At 35.9% G+C, this 23091-nt stretch overlaps 2 protein-coding genes across 5 annotated transcripts; both read right to left on the bottom strand.

Annotated features, from left to right (window-relative positions):
- Positions 1-243: 243 nt before the first annotated feature.
- Positions 244-7394, bottom strand: eif5a2 (eukaryotic translation initiation factor 5A2). 4 transcript variants are annotated; one of them, XM_058745654.1, is made up of 5 exons: positions 7245-7394; positions 5967-6156; positions 5732-5836; positions 5400-5531; positions 244-2126 (listed from the first exon to the last, which is right to left on the bottom strand). In XM_058745654.1, exons 2-5 carry the CDS (start codon positions 6132-6134, stop codon positions 2064-2066), a joined length of 468 nt encoding a protein of 155 aa, XP_058601637.1. In that variant the 5' UTR covers positions 6135-6156; positions 7245-7394; the 3' UTR covers positions 244-2063. The 4 variants fall into 4 exon arrangements, with proteins under 4 accessions (XP_058601637.1, XP_058601636.1, XP_058601639.1 ...); XM_058745653.1 differs by having other exon boundaries at positions 7156-7381; XM_058745656.1 differs by lacking the exon at positions 7245-7394 and adding an exon at positions 6903-7049.
- A 670-nt stretch (positions 7395-8064) lies between these two features.
- Positions 8065-22828, bottom strand: slc2a2 (solute carrier family 2 member 2). The gene is made up of 11 exons (XM_058745652.1): positions 22674-22828; positions 20961-21056; positions 20388-20587; positions 20088-20212; positions 17629-17744; positions 13461-13623; positions 11183-11370; positions 10965-11069; positions 9533-9634; positions 9181-9384; positions 8065-9100 (listed from the first exon to the last, which is right to left on the bottom strand). Exons 1-11 carry the CDS (start codon positions 22680-22682, stop codon positions 8897-8899), a joined length of 1512 nt encoding a protein of 503 aa, XP_058601635.1. The 5' UTR covers positions 22683-22828; the 3' UTR covers positions 8065-8896.
- Positions 22829-23091: the final 263 nt, after the last annotated feature.

Genomic DNA, 23091 nt, shown 5'->3' with positions numbered 1-23091 from the left:
AATTTAGTTTTTCCATCATGTGATTAATTTAGTTTTTGAAATTTTAACTAGAAAAAGTTATTTAAATATTTTAGTTGTAATATTTCACAATGTACAACTACAAAAGTACTGAAAGAAACACTGTTTTACTGTATTTTTGATCAATTGTTAAATATTAAAACAAGTCTTATGCATATGCCTTCCCAGTCTTGTTGCAAACTAAAAATGTGAACAATGTGAAAAACACCACACACACACAAAAGCTCAGTTTTTCAGTTGAGTTTATTATAATTGCTCCCCTCTTATCCCTATCTGTGGTTTCTTACAATTATCATTCAACTAGCTATACGAAAAACACTGAACACTATCATTTCTACTGCTTGTCTGATTAAGCACCTTCTTACAGTTTGCACTGGTAATATAATGACCCAAGTATCTTTCTGCCCGTCGCTGATAGTCAAGCTGCTAAATTCAAGAACTGAACCAAATATATGCATCCAGTAAATAAAGTGTGTGATTCACTTGTAGGCATGAATACTAATGTTTTGCAGATAGAGACAGAGGTATTTAACAGTGATATTTAGGACCAAAACTACAAACAGCAAAATAACTGAACACTGGAAACCTGAGAGACTCGCTGAGTTTGATATGCCAATGTGAAAGTTTCTCAATACTGTACAGTCATACAATACTTTCCACTTGAGCTCTCAGATCTATGGCTACTTTTATATGAGAGCTAGATTTACAAGAACAAGTTGAACACTAGTTGAAATAGGGAACATAGTAAGATGACAGCCAACACAGCTGAAAATCCCTCGAAGAAAAACATTCTACCCAACCAAGAGCATTTTCATCTGTTGACCCATCTTACAGTAAACAAAAACTACTAAGAGGAAAATTCTGAATCAAAACTAACACCTAGAGGAAATCAAATGCAAAGATATAATAGCAACGTTCCTCATTTCTACATCAAGAAAGGAATTTCAGAGTAAATAAAAATGCCTACTATAAAAATACTATATTTGTTATGAGCCAAATGCAAACTGTGCCCTGAAGGTGGTGGGAGGGGGCGGGGGGGGGGGGACTAAACAAATAAAGCCTTTAAACCAGTAAACAAGTCAGGTGCATGCAAGATGCAATAAAATGTACTAAAGAAAGTGTACATACTAAAGAAATACTAAAGAAAGTATTGATATTGAAGCCCTTGAGCACACATTGTGCCTGTCCACAAGTACAAAAAAATAAGCAAATTTTGCAGCATAAAAATGTGTTGTATAACAAAGCTACTGTAAACAGAGTTTGTTACAGAGGGCGTCCGTAGCCAATGCAAAGCTCAAAGGCCCTTCTTATAATCATCTTCCCTTACGACTAAAAAGATGTAACAAACAAAGTTGGGTTATTGCTCCGTTGCTACCAAAAGAAATGTCAATTAATCGAGGGACAAATGCTGTAAACTTAAAAAAAAAAAAAAAAAAAAAAAAAAAAAACTGGTTGTGTTACTCAGATCAGTTACATTATATTTGGTCTGAATTAAATGTCAGTAAATGTTGAGTCTGCCTTAGGATCGCTAGTTTCCGGTCACCCCGACAAGTGGCAAGCTGTCCAAGCGACATGCAGACGAACCCTAGCCTACCTGAGACACACAGGCTTTGGCACAAAAGTAGATGTACCAAAACGCCGGCAAACTAGTCAGTGTCATTCATAGAGGTCATCTTCTATGGCTGCTGCCTGATTTGCAACAGTTTAAGGCCCGTCGGCATGAATAAAAAGGTTTCTGCAATAAGGAGAGCATTAAAAAACTATTCCCATTTTTAATAATGAATGATAAAAGTGCTTCTGTATAATGAAAGAGGAATGGATTAGGAGAAATTAACAACAAGCGCGCAGGAAACCCATTGAGATATGGAAATATCCTGATTAGACAACACCTCATGAGACAGGTCAAAAGGTCCAGCATCTTTACTGTTTAACAGAACCAATTCTGGGTGGTTTGTGAAGGCTGTGGCTTTGGTGACTTTTAGAACTAAAATGGAATATTTGTGGTATAGAGGCCCTCACTCAACCTGCCCGTCAGCTTCTGTTCATTATGAGCTCATGGGCTTGATGGCAATGGGACACTCTTCCCCCATGGCAGCCAATACGGAGACCTACAAGAGTCAAAGAAATCACAAAAACACAAGTTAAGAGTCTTTCAAAATGACGGTAAAAATACTACAACTACTTTTAAACGTAGTGCATCTCAAAATCTATATGTCGGTTATTGATTGGAACCAGGTTCTCAACCTACATTTTTTTATTTTTTTAGAAAGTCTGGATCACTTGCGTGTACAGTATGTCAATGTGGAAGAAAGATTTATGCATACAATTTATCATCCCTTTAATTGCAGCATTAACGTAATTACTCTGCCGATACCTGTGCAACTGACAAAACTTAAACATAATATATTTAGGGGGGAAAAACAGGGTTTCTGCAGGATTTTTAAGCTCAAGACTTCAAGACCTGCACAAATAAAATTAATACCATATGAGCGGGGTAGGGCAATGTCTATAGTACCATATTAAACTGTAAAAAAAATCATAATTCACAATTCAGATACATGTTTTCACAAAAACTTTAATAAAATGACCAATTTTTAAGAAAATGGATAAGTCAAAGGTATTATTTATTATATTGATTTAAACAATTATCAATAAAATGATTATATAAATAATTATATAATAATTAGACTATTTTGCTGAGTGTGTTATTGTGCTGGTATCTTAAAGATTACCGTGAACAGCTGACTCCTGAATTTTTTGATATTCTTCATATTCTGTGTGGTCAGTTCACAGCAGTGATAGAAATTATTCTTTTCCAATAAGTTATGGATTTTTTTTTTTACCGTTTACCGTTAAGCCATTTTTTCTAAAAGTGTGCATCATCTTTTGAGTCAAATTCTTGCATTTGGGCTGTTACCAAGCAAATGAAATCAGTATCAACAAAATGTATCTTTGCAATGCATCTGAAATGGCATTTAGATGTATTTACACACACCGTTTAATGCAGCTCAGAGGGACATAGAATGCTAACCTGCAGTTACAAATGCATAAATAAAGTTTTAATATTTGAAACATAAAAAGTCGAAAACTGATGTTTGAGATTTTAAAAATGAAGACACTTTAAATGTAAAATTAAAACCGCCAGTAGGTGGCAGTAATTCACTGTTAATAAGCGAGTCATTGCGATTGAACCGAATCATTCAGACGGTTGATTCATTCAGGAACAAAACACCGCATGTTGCTCAGAGACGCAAAAACAGGAAATATGGTGTCTAAAATGTAAGTCTCTTAATATTAACTTGTTTGTTGAACTGTTGCATAAAATCAATATCACATTTGTAATCATGCTGACTTTTGGAGAAACAGCACTCTTCGTGTGATATTAACTATATGAAATGATATAAATATAGGCAATACATTTTCTGCCCCCATATCTTAAATTATGTGATCATTCTAAATGCATTTTAATAGAATCGTGCAGTGAAAGGCGGCACTCGTACGCGCACTAGTTTAACCCATGTTAACCGATTCATTCTCTGCCAGCAGGTGTCGCGTTTGGCACAAATATAACGGTTTTCCCGGTGTTGTGCCCAATTCTGACCCCCGCCGGATTATTACCCCCCTAGTATTGGTAGGTTTAGGTGTGGGGGAGGTGTTAGGATTAGGCGTGGGGTTAGGATTAGGCAATCAGATAGCGAGTTCAACGAGAGGGGGTAATAATTTGGCAGGGGTTGAAAATGGGCACAACACCGGTAAAGGCAGTACACAAAGCAGCACAGCACTGGACTTTGAACGTGCAGCGCTCATGTTTATTTCATGAAATTGTAGCCTTTTGAAGTTTAATCGTCACATTCTGCCATATCACAACTCTGGTCTTTCCGTCCCCAAATTTAAGACATCTTGAAATCATAATTAAGACTTTCTTGTACAATTTAAGGGTGAATCCCATTTCTCTGTCGTACCCCTTCCCCTTCGTCTTACCCCTAGCCCTTGTCCCTCAAAACCGAGTGGTAAGCGCTAGGGGTGAACACATACCCCTATGAAATGAGACACCACTTGGTTACGGTTACGTCATCATACACCGTCGCTAGCTGGCTGCTACGTCACCAGAGCCGACAAGTGTTGATCACAAACTTGTTAAAACTGTAGACATGCATGGAGTCCATTCAAGGCTAGTCTGCGGGACTGTTGTGCAACTCAGCAATGTAACGTTAGCGTAGCAAACTAGCGATTTTTTTAAACATTTCAATTAAGAACATGGTTGCAAATATATATGTACAGGACTGTCTAGAGCACAAAACAAGACTGTCGTAATTTTTAAATAAATTATTTAAGCCGAAAATACTTGAATACTTGATGATCTGGCCGCCATTGTTGCCGGTTGCGCAGTGTGTTCTGGGTACCCCTTGGTTTCAAGTAAGCTCGCGAAAATGCTTGGTTTTAAGGGGTATCTACCACTTCCCCTTAGCCCTACCCCTCGATCAAAACGAGAATTGGGATAGCCCTTACTCTCACGTGAACGCGCAAAACTAAGGGGAAGGGCTAAGGGGAAGGGGTAAGAGAGAAATGGGATTCACCCTAAGACTTTAAGGCCTTAAATTTGGTATAACTAAATTTAAGACTTTTTAAGACCCCGCGGAAACCCTGAAAAATGGCCCAAATTAAGCAGGTCTAAACGGGGGTCACAAAAATGATTTTTTTCCCAAACAATTTGTGAAATAAAGGAAATGTATTAAGCAAAATGAAATAAAGTCAACCCTAAGCTAAAAGTTGAAGTTTAAAAGATGCTAATGTTTCCAATTAAACTGCAATACAAAGGTAATGTTAATGTAAATGCACATAAATGGTACTATATGCATGTTTTTATTAGGCAGACGTAGAATGGAAAAATCCATTTTATTCAATATTGCTGCATTCATGCCATATCATAATTAACAACAACCCAAGATGTTTTACTCAGAGCTGTTTATGTACTCTCAATCAGGAATTATGAGTTTCTATGGAAACACTTAACGATAAACAATTCTTCTTGTATTATAAAGATGTTAACAATATAGGAATTAAGTGGAAATACTACAAAACAACTGCTTAACTACATTTAATTCTGCTAAAAATGCTGCCATTTTGAGTGTTTCTGCAAGACGTTTCAGATGGTAAAAGTCTGAACTCCAAGAAAATTCAGAGTTTAACAGTTGTAAACTCAAGTTCTACAAGGATGTGAATGCTTTTTATAAGTCAGAATCTTGTAATTATGGTGAATCCGACAAGGCATGAATGCACCTTAAGTAATGGGGGTCTATGATCATATGATAAATATTAAAATAGCTAAAAGGACACTTTACAAATTCAAGTAAGTTTGAAATAACGTAATGGCTACAGACCAGAAATTCATCCCCAGATTCAAATTTGCTCTCTATTTCTTTGCCCAAATCCCCTTCAGGCAGCTTGAGGTCCTCACGCAAATCTCCATTATCCTTCAACAGGGAAAGGTAGCCATCGGTAATGCCAACCAACTATGAAAAAGGAAAGACAGAAAAGCCATATTATTTCAAAATACCACAGAATAGATCACATTTAGTCATTTTCTGTGTAGTTCAAGCTCCTAAAGAGAAAAGTTTAATAGTAAAACAACTACAAATGTTATACGTGAACATGACTGATGAACATTGATTACAAAAAAAAAAGCCTAAACGTGATTATGGTCTGAATTTACTTGATAGTCCAGTCTCTTGATGTTAGGAACATCCATGTTGTGGGTGGAGGGACAGATATCTTCATTTTTCTTGCCAGTAAATATGTCAATTCCAACCAAGTGCACCTGAAAAGCAAATGAAGCCTCAGCAATTATGCATTTTAATCATCAAGTTACAGATGAAATAATATGCAATGTATTATGAAATTTGGCCTTTAACCATAAGCCTCTGGCAGTGAGTTTATTAACATGATACCTTGGCATGCCCATGCTTGCCAGTCTTGGAGGTAGACATCTCCACAATCTTGCAGGGACGCCCCTTCAGCACCACAAAGCCGTTCTTACGCAGACCACTGCACTGCATGGGGAAGGTCAGGGAAGCCCCAGCATCTCCACTGGTGAAATCAGTATCAAGATCAGCCATGATGGGTTAAGTGTAGAGGATTCTGTGCACAGAAGAAAAAGGTATTGATACATGGTATTAACACAGCAAGGTTCTTCACAGAACACAGATACATGAAAACGTATTAAAAATCATTATTTGCATAGTACTACCATGACGCTATACTCAAAAATCATTAGCAATACCATGATACATGCGCAAGAACATTACATTTTAGTAGTTTTAATACAGTACATATAGTAAAAATGAAAAAGGTGTTATTTACTCAGCCTTACGTCGTTTCAAACCTGTATTACTTGCTTTCATTATTGGAAATGTCTCAGTTTCTCTTGGAACCAAGAGTAACCAAAACTTGTATGTTCCACAGAAGAAAGTCATACAGGTTTGAATCGCCATGAGGGTGAGTTTTTGCGTGAACTGTCCTTTTAAGTGCATTAAAACATCGTTAGTTTGCTGAATTGAAAATTAAAGTGATTAATTTATCTGGTAATCTGTATACAGTAGACTTAATTCAACAGAGAGCATGTAAAAGCTTATACAACTTCTGGCCTGGTTGAAGTGCTCTAGAGTAGACTGAAGTGCTGGAACGTAACGTAACTAACGTTAGACTAACCATACGAACTCATTGCCAATGTCGTAACTGTGAACAAATCTACGACCCATTAACTACTAACTACCACGACCTGGCTACCAAAAAAAAAAACAAGCGTGCGAGGTTAAACTCCATAAATTTGCCGAATCTAATGCAGTCGGAGCAGAACGCGTGCTTGGGCTGGATGAATGACTCACTTTATAGCTGCACGCAAAGTTAACCGGAACTAACGTTACTGAATTAACCGAATCATTTAAAGACCGTTTATGGTCTCATAAACTATATAAACCACGATTTTGCTCGTGAACAAACACAAACTATGGCACATCGCTCGTAACGGAGTAAACAGTGAGGTTCGCATCCGAACCAAGAACTTTTGTCAGGCCGTTATGCTACTCTGTCTAGCTTTGCATCAGCTTGACACACATGCGAAATAAAACAACTCCACACCCAGACGCTCTGATCACACAATCGACCGCTTCAGGACACCGTCTTCAATCGCCAAATCCTCTTTCCAGAGTTGTATCCACCCACTGTACCGTATAGAGAAGATTCGCTTAGAAATGTTGCGATGCTGGAGCAGAGAGTATTGAAAACGCCAGTCATTCCCTACCAACAAAAGACAGAGAGATCTGCGCATGCGCCTGCACCTTTACTGCAACGAGATTCTCATGCACGAGGAGAAACTGCATCAGCTGCGTAGTGTTCAAATTTAAGTGTTCAAATTAGGAAATGCAAAACAATTCACGAAATAGTGCAAATGTAAAATGCAACTAAAAAACACAAACCATTATTTTGGTTTTGCCAACAAATATTGTAATTGATGAAATAAGTACACTTATTATTGAAAACACGTGGCAATTGCCTCGCCCTGTCATAGCCTATCTCAAACGCACCCTTGTCCTAAGAGCACAATTAAACATTTTGCTCACAATCATCCTTCGTTAGTTAAACGTATGCCAGTGTTGCATTTAATCCTCCCATCAGAAATGATTAAATATGATTTTATTGAGGTTTATAGGTCATTTGATCTGTAGTATTATCAACTTCCAAAGTTCAGTTTATTGAAGAATGAATTGAAGACTAGTTTGAACCTCCCATTCAACTTCAACCTTCCACCTTTATCAACATAATATGTTTCTGGAGAACCAAATCAGCATATTAGAATGATTTCTGAAGCATTACGTGATACTGAAAACAGTAATTTTAAATAATAATATTGAACAATATTAATGTTTTTACAAATAAATGTAGCCTAAGCACAAAAGACTTCTTTCAAAAACATTAAACAATCTCACCAACTGTAATTTACATAGCATATTTGCAATAACTTTCAAGGTACTTTGACACTCATCAAACTGCCATGAAGTATAACTTTAATGTAAGAATGACAAAAGCAACAGACAGCAAAAAGGGTTTCAGCACCATGGTGTTTTCAAAGGCCTTCCTATGTAGGCTACTGTATCAACCAACTACTGTAGCTGCAATAAAGTAACTGTTATTTCCTAACAGTCTTATATCCAGCAAAGCAAATCATTGCTATGGAAGTTTATTGTAATGATTTACTTCAAAATATGGACAATTTTATAATAGTAAAAACACACAAATGTAATACCACAAACGTAACTCTTGAACAAAATGTAAGAATATTATTATTTATGCACTAACAAACTGTAGGTGATGTTTTTTCATAGGTTCATTTTAAAATATTTATCACATTATTTTATACCTCAAAATTTGAATAATCTTCTTTCAGGTGACTGTTTGAGTTGTATGACACAACCAAATTTCTCTATATTAAACTAAAAGGACAAAATCACACTAATAAAATACACTTAAAAATATTATTTCATAATGCCTTTAAAATATCTTTAACAGATATAACATTGGGAATATAAAAAATAATATACAATCATTAAAGTCTCCACATCAGTTGCAACAAAGCCAGTGCATGTCTATATTGTGCACATCTATATTGTGCACCATCTTTCACAATTATGCTGTTGTGTTTAGTTAATCTCTTTACCTGCTCCTAGACCAATTATTTCCTGTCAAATGATGAGCTAAGTCATTGAGCTCTCAGTGTGAAGCTCTGTGGAATATACAGCAGATCAGTTCTGTCATAACAGGTGAGTTCTGTGACAGCAGTAACATCGTTCATTCCACAGTTTTCACAAGATAACGGCCCGTTTCAGGCATCTGTAGAGCCCTTGAGCTGCACCATCTCAGCTTCTTCTTGAGGTTTGGAAGGGGGGGCTCCACGTTTGTGATGGAAAACAGCTGCTATCTCCTCAAAAGTCTTCCCTTTTGTTTCAGGTACACGCAAGTAGATAAAAACAGTGAAACCAAATAGGAGTACTGCAAAAACGACGAAGACATAGCTCCCACAAAGACCCTAAGGACCAAAGAAGAGTTATAAGACCATATGTAGTAAAGATACTGCACAATATTAAAGGTTCAGGAAACTCAATTTACCTCTAAATAAGGGAAAAACATGCCAATGATGAAATTACATGTCCAGTTGCAACACCCAGCTAATGCAATGGCTGCTGGACGCGGCCCCTGACTGAAGATCTCCGCCACAATGAACCATGGGATTGGTCCAGGCCCGATCTCAAAGAAAGACACGAACAGGAATATAGCTGCCATGCTGATGTAGCTCATCCATGAGTAAACATCCTGAGCAGCAGAATAAAAAGTGAGACATTAAACAAACACAGACCACAAGACCTATTCAAGTTTTCTTCATTTCTGTTTTTGTTGTTGTTGTTGTTGTTGTTGTTGTTGTTGTTGTCTTTTATATAAAAAAAAAAAATGCAGATCATACCTGAAAAGCCAGGCCCACTGTCATGGCCACAGCACAGCAGCACATTCCTCCCAATCCAACAATAGTGAGAGTCCGTCTGCCTGCTCTGTCCACCATCATCACCTGTATAAAAAAAAAAAAAAAAAACGTGAATGAACAGGACTGTTCAAGAATGACCAGAATTATCTACAATTGCCAGTATGCTGAAAGATGTTTTGAAGGTGGCACTGAATTAATTTTTAAAATATACTGACATCTAGTGGTCTTGAACTGCTGAACACACTATTTAGGAGAGAATTAAGGTAAATTGGGACACTTTTTACTACTGAAATCACTTGGGGAAAATGTCCCAATTAACCTGAATTCACAGTAAATATAGAAATATTTAGTTTAACAATTTTATTATTATTAATGCTTTTTTATTAATGTGGACATTTGTATATTCATCCATATATGTATTGTATTACATTTTTTTATTTGAATATTATTTATTAACTATTTTATTTATATATTGTTAAATAATTGTATTGTTGTTGTTGTTATTATTATTATAATTATATAGTTTGTTTGTTTTTTCATCGTGTTCACATCACCACCAAACTTTTGGGTTGCCCCATTACAAAAATCCCAATTCAGCCCCTGGTTACCAAGATAAACAGTATCTGGCTGCTTATGTGATCACAATACCTTTGTGTGGTGGCCTTCAACGTATTGTTATTAAGTTGTTTTTACCTGTCTGCAGTCTTCATCTCATGTGAGTTCACATTTAAACCATATTTTTCAAAATGACTTAATTTTAAGTTTATTAAATGATTCATTTCTTTAGAGCTAAAACATACTTGAGTAAAAATCTGAAAATGACTGCTCTTAGGCTAGTCTAAAGTATTGCGCTTTCATGCACCAGATTCATCAAAACTTGTTTTGAATGGATTATTTGATTTAGAGTAGCTCTTGACTCATTACTCAAAACTGTTTTCACTTGCAGCCTGCCCTTGAACTAGCAGAGATAAACACTGCAAAGTCCCTGATAACATATGGCTGCTCTCCAGCTCTGTGAGCCGAGAGAAGACAGGCTTCAGCCACCTCTCCAGATCCAGCAGTTACCATAACTTAATCCGTTCGCAAGATTCAAGGTGAGATGTCACATTGAGTCATATATGTTAAATATGGGCATGATTGATAATGTCAGCACAAGTTTGTACAAATCTAACCTAAATAAGTGACACGTTTTGATCATGAGATGATAATGAGAGCTACTCTGCCTTTCAGTTGCAATCTGTTGTCTAAAGAAACATGCTCTCAAATGAGTTGGAATATCTACAATATCAGTCTATTGTCAAAAAGCATTAAGGGAAAGTAAAACCCGAGAAGCAACAGCACTCAAGCTGTTTCTAAGAGACAGGAGCCTGTTCCTCAGCAGCCAGTGTTTGCCTTTAAATTAGTGTCTGTTTACCGACACAAGGGTGAAAATGATGTTTATAACTCCCACTCCAATAGTGGCATACACAGGCTGACCGACCCCCGCAGACTGGAAGATCGAAGTAGAGTAATAAAAGATCTAGAAAAAACAACAAAGAGAAGATCAAATATTACAGTAGTAATGGGTCCATAAAATGTCAATCGAAATGTTTTTTTCTATATAATGGGAGTATAAAGGTAGATTGAGCGTACAGCGTTGATCCCAGAGAACTGCTGAGAAAAATGCATCATCAGGGCCACAAAGAGCTGCTGGCGGTACACAGAGGAACGGAGCAACCGCAGGATGGACATTTGAGCCTCCTTCATGGCCTCCTCTTTCTCTGCCTGCATCTCTGCTATGTCCTTTGAGGTGTCGTAATCTCCCTTCAGCCTTTTAAGACCTATCAGAAAGAAGAACTGGGAATCGTTATTTTGTTGAGGAAATTCAGAATGTTCATCAACTAGTCTAAGAGAATAGAGCGATTCTGAAAACTTTGTTTAGTTGATGAACATTCTGAATTTCAACCACAACTATAACAGTGATGACAAAGAGGAACAATATTCTTGGAATTGTTTTTAGAACATTTTTGTTTCCTTTGGTTGAATGATAAAAACATTGACAGCCAATCAAAATATATTCAACTTTAAAGTCCGTTGGTGTGGACGCTAATATCATTATAGTTTTTGTTCTTGGCTAATTCATACAACCTCACTCATACGAATTCGTATGATTTGACGTATTTTATGCGGTGGCAAATTCCATTACAAGGGAAATTTCCCCTTGTAAAACTCGTGCAAATTGATGATGAGAAAAAAAGAGAATAAAGTCCTAATGCGAGAAAAAGAATAAGGTCCTAATATTTTAAAACATTATGTCATAATGTTACAGAAATAAACTTCACAAGAATAAAGTTGTAATGGTACAAAAATAAATTTATAGTGCTATCAAAATAATGCCAATGTTGCAAGAATAAAATTGCAAAGTTACAAAAATAAGGTTGTAATGTTAAAAATATATATAAAGTCATAAGGTTACGAGAATTAAGTCACAATGTTTTGGAAATAAAGTCATTGTTTTTGAGAATAAAGTCCTATTGTTACTAGAACAAAGGCATAAAGTTATGAGAATAAAGATGTAATGTTACAAGAATAATGTTATAAGAGATTAAAACATAATATGGCCTTAAAAAGGATTTTGAGGATAAAAAATATATATATAAATCAGCTTCATCAATGCAGAAAATATATGTGGAGGATTTAGATTGACTAGCATGTGTTAGTTCTGTCGAACAAATAAATTCTTTTGGCAAATCAGCTCAGAGTTATCATTAGAATCCGGCAGTGAACTGAAGGAAATTGAATTTACTAAGAAGAACGAACCAGATGGACATTCAGGAAATTGCTTGTTTTGCGCAATCTGTAATGGCAGCCAGTGGTCAGCTCCACTTTACTTTGATGCTACTTTCCTTATTCGCATAATACTGACTTGAATCTCACAAAGTGTTATTCTTGTAGTTTTGATTTGATTTTTTAAAATATTAAGACATGTTCACAAGTCTCTGAGGTTCAAGTCCAAGTCTTTGTTCTATTTATTAGCAACAGTTCTTTCAGCTAGTTAAACAAAATTTAAGACAAATAAGAAATGAAAAGGTGTCCATTTATTAATTGTCAGATAAAATGCTGCACATTTCTTTGTAAAATTGAAATATGTCAAACAACAAAACTAAATTTTAAAACAAACCACAATTAATCAAATGAATTACACAAATGAAAGAAATCTCATATAAACAATTAAGGCTTTGTCTGTGCTCTTTTTCAATTTAAAATTAGAGGCAACCACTGTGTTTTAAACACAACACAATCCAAACAAAGAGGCTGCATACATGCAGCATGAGCAGTTTTTAATCTAAATTGGATTGTATAATTTCGAAATTTGAAGCAAAAACAAAATGGTCTGACTTTAGTTTTGTGAAACTATTCTACATAAAACATCTGTACGAAACAAAACAGCAGACGGGCTGAATTAATGCAGATTCACTCTCTACCAGCAGGTGGCGCTTGAACAGCAATTAAACATTGTTTCCTTGGTTGCCGCTTTAAACAAAGCAGCGCTGCTGTTATGAACACTACTTTAATATGCATTATACAGAGGCGAGATGAAAAGAAAACACCATCTAAACTTTTCTAAAGACAGCCAGTTTTCCTCAGAGATACATTCATATAAACTCCCATACCAAACGACTTGCGTTTTTTACGAGTCCAAGTCAAGTCTCGAGTCAGCTGTTCACGAGTCTTTATTTATGCGACTTAAGTGCGACTCGAGTCCAAGTCGCAGCCTCGAGTTTCCATCTCTGAATATTAGTACTTTAGTGTCATAATGTTGTGGCTTTATTCTCTATACTTTATAGCTATATTCTCATAAAATGCCTATTAATGCATGTTTAAACATACATTGTCCAAGAGTAGTGAGTGAAAAGGCTTTGGCACATACTCTTGCATGCTTCTTCCGCTTTGCCTAGTTTGATGTAGAGGTATCGAGGACTTTCTGGACACACAAGCAGCAGCAGACTTTGCAGGATGGCAGGAGCTCCGGAAAGACCCAGCAACACATGCCACATTTCATCATTTCCCAACAGGAAATCCAGACCGATGACCTGTAGATAACAAGGACACCTGCACACATCTTACAGATTCTAAGAAAAAATATATAATTTGAACGAACAATAAAGGCTTTATATTTTTAAACTGATGAAGACTAAGAGCAGATCATGTGACCTTTGACCTCATGAGCATCTTACTAAAAATACATCACTATTTTTTTTTTTTTTTATCACAATTGTTTCAGCTGATTTTCCAACGCTATCTCATGAGCAACTCGTATGTATTTTACGAGGTGGCTAATTCGTACGACCTCACTTGTACGATTAGTCTAGACCAGTTTTCAAACCTGTCCTGGAGGCACCCCTGCCCTCACATTTTGTATGTCTCCCTTATTAGACACACCCAAATCAGGTCTTGCAGTCTCTAGTAATGAGCTGATGATTTGAATCAGGTGTGTTAGATGAGGGAGACAGGGTATGTGCAGGACAGGGGTGCCTCCAGGACAGGTTTGAAAACCACTGGTCTAGACCACAGTTGCCAACTCTCGCGAGACAAATAAGCAACCGCAGCTTCAAAAACAAGCCCAATATATTTATATTTTTTTTTTTTTTGATGATTTACTATCATAAATATTATTTATCAATTATTTATTACCAATAAGTGAGCCTGCAACGTATTACACTGAAACCACTCTTTTATCTGAAAAGCAAAAACAGAAGCTATTTTACAAAAAATTGCAAACTGCAACAAAAGTGGGAACAAAACGCATCTCCAATCACCTGAATAGGATTGGAGAGACGGAAAAGGAGAAAAGCACAAGAGCTTCAAAGGGGAGCTGTAACATATTTATAGCCTAAAATATATAGGGGTCATTCTATGGAAATGTCAATTTTTCTGTCCCTCGCCTTTACAGAAATATTACACTTGAAAAACACTTGGTTAAAATTTTTTATATATATATATATATTAAAATGAAACAATGGAACAATATTTGAACAATTACACCTTCTTGAGCCATCAATATGGCAATATTTGTTTTTATTTAATTATAAAGAATTCCAAGCACCACAAAACTGCTCGTCCCCACAGCCATGTACAGAGGGAAAGTGCTTTATTTTGAGGTCAAAAACAGGTTTTTCTTCCATTTAAAATAAAATAATGTATACATAACTATCAAATAAATGACATAAAAAACAAAATACGACAAATATTGTAGAAAAATATATAAAATATTATATTAAATTATATGTTATATTAAAAAAGAAAATATATAATATTATTAAAAAGATTATAAAAAAAAAGATTTTTAAAAAATCATTAAGCTGTCATTTATGTGTATTCATGAAGTCAAAAGGTAATCTAATAATGTGGTCTAAATTTAAATGTTAAAAAAATAAATACTTTAAGACATCTTGCCATACCGGCTATTCGAACCAAATGTATTTACTCAGTATTAGGATATGACTACTTGTTTTTTATTACAGACGGTGATAATTAATACATTACAAAAACATTATAAAAATTGGGCTAAAAGAAAGTCATCCCACTCCTCTACGTCCACTTCTATCATCGCTTGGATTACAGCGTCACGCGCCTTCTTTTTGAATGTGATTTTTCTCCAATGAGGGGGCGGAGGGGGCGGAACATTTGGCAAATTATGCTACAGCACTTTTGGCTATTAACTGCGAGCAGACAGAGTGTCAATCAATGCACTGGAGAACATAAATAAAGAAACGAAGTTGCTTGTCAGATTTCCCTAACAAGCAACCATATTTTTTTAAATAAGCCCAAAAAACCGCAACCCGGGACCAGGGATTTTTCCCCGCAACTTTACAAAAAAAAAGCAGCTCAAAGTCGCGTATAATACGCGGATTTGGCAACTGTGGTCTCTAGACCCCTGATGGGTAGGTTTAGGGGCGGGGTTAGGTGTAGGTCATTTGCAGGAGTGTGAAGTAACGAATTACAAATACTCAGGTTATAGCAATTAAGTAGTTTTTTTTAAATCAGTAATTGTACATTTTTGAGTAGTTTAAAAATTGTGTACTTTTACTTGAGTAAATTTTAAGTGATGTATTGGTAATTTTAATCCGCTATTTTCCTCCGTTTGTGGTCGTTACATGCTTATTTTAATTTTATTTTTATCCATCAAAGTGATTGGATAGAGAAGTAGTAATCGGTCTCGTGACTTTAGTCAAATCAAATTGTGCATAGAAAACGCCAACTGCTGTTTATCATGGCTGCTGGAAGTGCATTCTTCAAGCATCAATTAAAAAAAAAAATCGGATTTGTGCTTACTTAATGATTTATGCTTGGCTATCTACACGGCCTGAAATTTGGTGTGAGGTTGCGGGTATTGCATATAGTGTTAACTCCCGCAAGTGCCACGTTCAGTATAATTCCCGCTCACTTATGAGACGCGCGATCTGCGCTGCCTCTCTCTCGCGCGCGCGTTCTACAGCAGTCACTTGGATAAGTCGTTGTTGCTTGTTGAACTGGTTGCAGTAGCCCCTCACTGCAGAACAAAGGTTGACTTTTGATGAGTTTGAGCGCGTGATGCGCGCTGTGAAAAAGTGTGTTGGAAACACTGTAAAACTATTTGAAATAATGTACTCATATTGAGGACCAATCTGCACCTTATTGATGACCCGTGGCGTTAATAGGCCACTGCATCTGTCAGCGCGTGATAATAAAACTGAAGCTCGTTAATAAACGTTTTTTTATTTTATTTTATCCATTTTATACAATCCGCCTTCATTTAACAAGTGCACTCGCGCATAAACAATTTTCAAGTTAAACACTTTTTGTTCCATTCAGTTGTGGATGCTGCTGATTCACAGAGACCGCCGCGGCTCAGCAGAGACGTGCGTTTGCGCGTGCGCGACGCGTGTGTGTGTGTTTTCTTTTGAAAAATTTTCCCAGAAATACTTCGCTATTTAATGCATTTTTCCTTACAAATTGTATTATCAGCATAACAATTCGAGTAAATGTGTAAAAGGTATGGCATGATGCCATCCTTCTAGAACAATGTATATTTATGTTAAAATTGTAACAAATTATCAAGTTTAGTTAGTCTTATTACTTTATTGCAAAACGCTAAAACTGGCACCGTTTTGGAGAGAAATGGGCTCTCATTTGAACCCATATCATGGTGTGTGATGCTGAACTATGAGTTTCTAATGGTGTTTTTATTTGCACTGTTATAAACATTAATATCTTAAGTGCAACAACAGCATGCTGTCTCAGTGGCATATAATTTTAAATCTATTTTTTCAAACTTTGATTTAAATGGGGATGATTGTACTGAGAATAACTCATCTTTTCTTTAAAGAGTTGGCAGTCAAAATTAAAACTGCTGGATGATAGATATTCTTCATTCTTTATGACAAACAAGATAATGTGAATTACAGAATGTACAGCGTTTTTTTTTAAATGTATAAAATGCAGTTTATTATGCGTTTATTATGAGGGGGTAGAATCCACAGCTCAGTACTCACTACTTGATACTCATGAGTACTTTTAAATAGGCTACTCTTTTACTCTTAGTTTTTTGGACAAGTACTTTTACTCTACTCACAATACATTTTTTTGGAAGGTAATGGTACTTTTACTTGAGTATATTTTTTCAGTACTCTTTCCACCACTGGTCATTTGTACAAATTCATATGAATTGTGTAACTGTAAAATACGTACGATTTAGCAAAAATCATATGAATATTGTACGAGTGAGGTCGTATTTGCCACCATTTTCCATGGAAGATCATGTATGGTAGGGTGACCATACGTGCCATTTTTCCCGGACACATCCTGGCCAGGATTTTTATATTGACTAAAATATTTAGGATTTGGCTTTGTTTGCGTGTGCAGACCAATGTTTGTTTGAATCAAAGCAATGTAGAAATAATGGCCAGGACGCATCCGGGAAAAATGGCACGTGGTCAACCTAATGTATGGCCATGCTCTTTTATTTAATAAAATTAAATATTCAGTTAATATTCAGCTCCCACTATGAACTTTTAACCCTTATTGTGGATTAGATGTATTATAAAAGTGGCACTCACTTGACTAATAAGGATGCCAATTACAATAGCCAGCTGGTGAAGTGCTCCCATAGCACCTCTGTACTTCACTGGAGAAATCTCTCCAATGTACAGCGGCACCAAGCCAGACGACAGACCTACAACACGTGTGATATATGAACCAGTGCGCAGTCAAAACATACACAAAACACATGACAGTGCAATGTAATAAAACTGATTTAAGTAAATTACTTACATATGTGACCCTGGACAACAAAACCAGTCATAAGTGTCAATTTTTCGAAATATATCACCAGAAAGATGAATAAATAAGCTTTCCATTGATGTATGGTTTGTTAGGATAGGACAATATTTGGCTGTTAACTGTTAGAAAATCTGGAATCTGAGGGTGCAAAAAAATCAAAATACTGAGAAAATCACCTTTAAAGTTGTCCAAATGAAGTTCTTAGCTATGCATATTACTGATCAAAAATTAAGTTTTGATATATTTACAGTAGGAAATTCACTAAATATCTTCATGGAACACGATCTTTACTTAATATCCTAATGATTTTTGGCATAAAAGAAAAATGGATAATTTTGACCCATACAATGTATTTTTGGCTATTGCTACAAATATACCCCAGTGACTGGTTTTGTGGTCCAGGGTCACATATATGTGATATACAGTATATGTTATATGTATTCATTACCTCTGTAGTGGACGAAAAGTGATTGTGTTTAAAGGGGTGGTTGACTAGTTTTTTTCTAGGCTTGATTGCGTTTATGGGGTGCAGTCAAAAAGTTTTATTTTTCACAATTTACCTTTATTCTACACCGCTCTGCCCCTTCTGATAAACCATAGACATATACGTATACATATCTATGTGATAAATGCCCTGATTATTTCCTGGTTTTATGAAGCCCCTCCCTCAGAAATACGCAATGATCTCAGATTGGTTAGCTGGCTCGGTGTGTTGTGATTGGCTAAACCGACTCTAGTGCGCGTCTAAACGTCACACCCCTCAGCTCAGCGGCCATGTGCTCTGGTTGTATTGTAAACAATGGCGTCGTCAAGATTGCTCATCAATTTGAGACAAACAGAGAATATTAGTGAAGAGGATCACACAGAACCTGTGCAAGGTAAGGCTCTTAATGGTATGTTTGTTTGTTGCCGTCTCATACTTTTAGATACGCTGCTATTTATAAATGCTACTGCTTCTGTTAGCTTCTAATATATGGTTTTATCCTGATTAAAGGTTTAATACAGTACGGCAACCGCACACGCGTCCATGTATAACGCTTCTCATAGCTATGTGAAAATAAGTGTATAATTGGAACAGTGTGTTGGAGCTGATCTGAATGAGAAAGAGAGAGAGAGATGCAGAGCGTGTGCAGAGCAGGGAGATGCGAGGAACAGTATTAAGAACCGCTGCTTTAGAACATGTGATTTTGAAACTTGTGAATCCATTAGAATCGTTAGAAGACAGAATCGCGATTCATATATGAATAGATTTTTACGTGCACCCCTAGTTTTCTTTTTTTCTTATCTAAAGCAGCGCAGCATGGCCTCGCTCCCTTCACTGCGTGTTCCAGAGGGCGGGATTTATCTGGGTTCGTGACATATCGGACCCGGGAAGTAACTCGTTGTAGTCCCTTCGAGCCGTTTTTGTAGGCATTAAACTGCCAGAATTTTAAAAGACAATATCTCCGTTTGCATTGAACTTGCAGCGCCACAACTTTGCAGATATTGTACAACATTACACACCAACTAACGTTAAAAAAGTGAAACTACAATCAACCACCCCTTTAAGTGTGAACCATGAATCATTCACTCAACCGATTTGTTTAAAATAATGATTCATTTAGAAACGAGTCATTGAATAATTCGCTCTACTGATTCGATCAGGAAACACTGCTTCTGAATGCTGCTCGGCTTCTATTTTCGTCATTTTTTTAGTCATGAGAAAATTGGATCATTTTACTTGATCTTTGAACCTTGTTTAGCACAATGAACTACTATTATTCGAGTCAATTTCAATTTTGTTCAGTTAGTTGATTTGAGCTTAAATTAGTTCCCTGAACATGTCCACATGCGCAATCAATTATCATATTGTGAATTGGGAAAACATGCAGTCAAAGACAAATTATGAGAAACAGAAATTGTGAGTTCCTAATATGTCTTCAGGTTCAAATCTTTAATTCCTTTGGTTACTTGACATACACAAAATGAATGAATGGTTCATGAACATTACTATTCCATTTGTGGAGCAAAAATAGACAAAATAACTGGCAATGTTGTTTCTAAAATGTGAGAGATTCTGAGATGCTGCTTTTGAATTTTTACATTACTAGAGTAAGGTTATTATTTTTTTAAAAACTGTTTTTATTTTTTTTCTATTCTATCTTTTGCACTCTTGTTTTTTTTTTTTTATAAATAAAAGCCTTGCCTTGCTTTTCTTTCAAGACTCCATGAAAATAGAGGCACGGTTCTGTCTTACCACAGTACAGTCCCATGATAGCACGTCCTGCTATCACCATGAGGTAAGGTGTGCCCATCTTAGCCAGGCCCATTAGCAGTCCAGCTGTTATAGCCAGGACATTTATATACAGCATACCTTTGATCCTGTATATCATACAGACAGGACCACGAATGTGAGTCACATTCCAATGTATCTGATCATATAAAACTTTATTCTTTCAAGATAAAGGAAGCTGAAACTATTTCTTGCAATTAACGTCCTTGAGCCGTTTCTTTATCTTATCACAAATAATAATTCATAAGTTCACAAATACTCCACCTTCCACGGAAGTCGCTAACAAAGCTCACTAGAAAGGAGGACACCATGCCTCCGATGGCGAAGATGGCCACTGACAAGGACCAGTACATAACCACAGACGCATCAGTCGGTTCTTCATGTTCTGTGGCGTTTCCTCCTCCTCTACGAGCTAGTTCTTCATCATAGACACCCAGAGATCTTGCATAGTGCCTTTCAATGACCTACAACACAAATGGCATAATGCCATGACAAATCCCTTCCCAATAATGATAAAGAACAATACACTGTAAAAAAAAAAAAAAAAGTTGAGCCAACTTAAAATTTTAAGGCAACAAACTTCAGCAGATTTTTGAGTTCTCAACTTGTTTTAAGTTTATACAACAAAAATTTCAGAATCTCCCACAAAAACAAGTTGAGCAAACTCCAAAATCTGCTGAAGCTGGTAAAAAATGTTTTTATAAGTTCGCTCAACTTTTTTTTTTACAGTGTAGTCCTTTCTCTTGAAGATATAATCTCAAAGAGATAACTCCATATCACACTGGCTCTGAATGCAGCGAGGAGTGTGAAGGCTGTAATAATGGTGTGACGACTGACCTTCTGTGGGGCGTTGATGACGCCCAGGCTGTATCCCATCTGCAGAGAGCCAAGTGCAGCTGTGAACACTGCCAGAGCGAGTGTGCCTGTTAACTGCTGTGAGACAGGAAAAGACAAAGACCCTTAAAAAGATCTTGAAAAGACTTCATTTTGACCTTCCACAAAAAAGGTCTTAAATAGGAGCATAAAGACTTTCATTCATAAAATCATGCAAGCACTCTTTTGTTTTCCAATACAAATATATAAACATCCTTAAATCAAGATAAATTTAAATGAAAACAATGTATGAAGTCTTGTTTTTGAAACTGAACAAAATTAAGTGAGTTTATGCTTAAAAAAAGAACAAACATCTGTCAATGCAATATAAAAACCTGTTTTCCATTTGAATTAAGTTGATTTTTCTAAACCCCTTTGGCAGATATTTGTTCTCGTTTTAATCATAAATTCACTTAATTTTGATCAATGTCTCATAAAACAAGACTTGTGTCATTTTACTTCAAGGAAATGTATCTTGATTTAAGAAAGAATGAAAAAACTTTTGAATGAAAGAAAAAACTGATATATTGGAAGTAGTATTTTTAAACTTTAGTAAGCATTGCTAATACAAGATATTTTCATTTAGAGAACATATTGACATTTTCTTCCATTTTCTTGACTTGGTACTAAAAACCAATTCAAAATTCTTAAATTTACCTTCACAAAACCTGCAAAAATTGTCAACATAAAAGTTGATTTACAGTATCAGAATCATTTACTCTTGATCAATTTAAAATGTGCAGAAATTAGCAATACAAACAAAACAATCTGCAAAATTTACAACGCTAAATTACATGTTTTCCTCAATTATATCGTTTATAGTTAAGGTCAGAGCTTTTTTATAAAAAGGTCTTGCACTAAAAGTCAAATGTTTGTGAACTAAAAAAATTAAATATATTTTAATTCGAATGTGCTCTTTAAATGAAGCATATTTGTTAAATGAATAAAACATGTATTCTCTGTATGAACAAACATTTGATTCAAGAACAATGAACATGATTAGATATAGTTGGATTAACTCTTTAATTGAAATTATGCAACTACAAAATGAATGTTATAAAATATCTGAAATATAATTAAATGCGTATGCAGTACATGAGTAATACCTTAGCAAACAGAACTAAAGCTCTTGATGGTCTGAAAATCTCCAGTAATACTAATTTAGGAGTGTGCATAACATATTACGTTACAAGAATGATCTGGAGCAACAATAACAATGTGCAATTACATACACGGTTTACCATGTACTTACGTAAATATGCAGTTACGTAAACAAACAGTCATTCAAAGAGAATGGCCAGCTCCATTTAGACACCTGGAACTGTAGCATTTCTTAAAACTATTAAAATAATAAGAGTATCTGCATTCTGGTCATTTTGGTTAATCATGTGTCAATTTACAACTAAATGGATGTTTATTTTGTCAAATCACAGTAACACTAATAGTAAACTCATAACCACAGCATGAATAACACCTGCATTCACTATTCTGCCTGTCATTATCTCTGCTCTCAACGTCACACACACACAAATTACATTTAGATTCAACATGCAAAGCTAAAAGAGACCAATTTCACACCATTCAGCATTGTCAACCTGTTACTCATCATTCAGATGCAAATCAAATGACATTTTCATTATCCATATGAATTCATAAAGAAAGATTAAATGAATTTACCTTCTCCATTTTGTATGAAGTGTCAGCAAAAGCCGCTCTTGGTCATTAATAGTTGGCTCCAAGGTTCTCGACCGCTTTCCCAATACTCAGTAAATGATCAATCCTGTCACTGCAGGATCATGCTGCTCACGTGTGCTGTGCTGGAGACCTTCTGCCCTGATCCACTAATGATGATGTCCATGCATCACCGCTGTTTATGCGCCGCATCAGGAAAATCATCTTCTATTGTTTCACTTTTTTGTGTGGTCAAAATGATTGACATGACTTTTTATAAATCACTTTAAGGTATACTAATACATGCTTATTATGCAAATATTGAAAAATGTCAGCTGTCAGCATTGCTTTTTTTGAGCGCTATAAAGCAGCTGGATAAGACGTTACTTGTTTGAGCAAGAAGAGTTAATGTATTACACCTATC

This window comes from Onychostoma macrolepis, chromosome 02 (genome assembly GCF_012432095.1).
Source record: "Onychostoma macrolepis isolate SWU-2019 chromosome 02, ASM1243209v1, whole genome shotgun sequence".
Classification (NCBI taxonomy): Eukaryota; Metazoa; Chordata; class Actinopteri; order Cypriniformes; family Cyprinidae; genus Onychostoma; species Onychostoma macrolepis.
The sequence above is the reverse complement of the archived record's forward strand: the minus strand, read 5'-3'. Positions and strand labels throughout refer to the sequence as shown.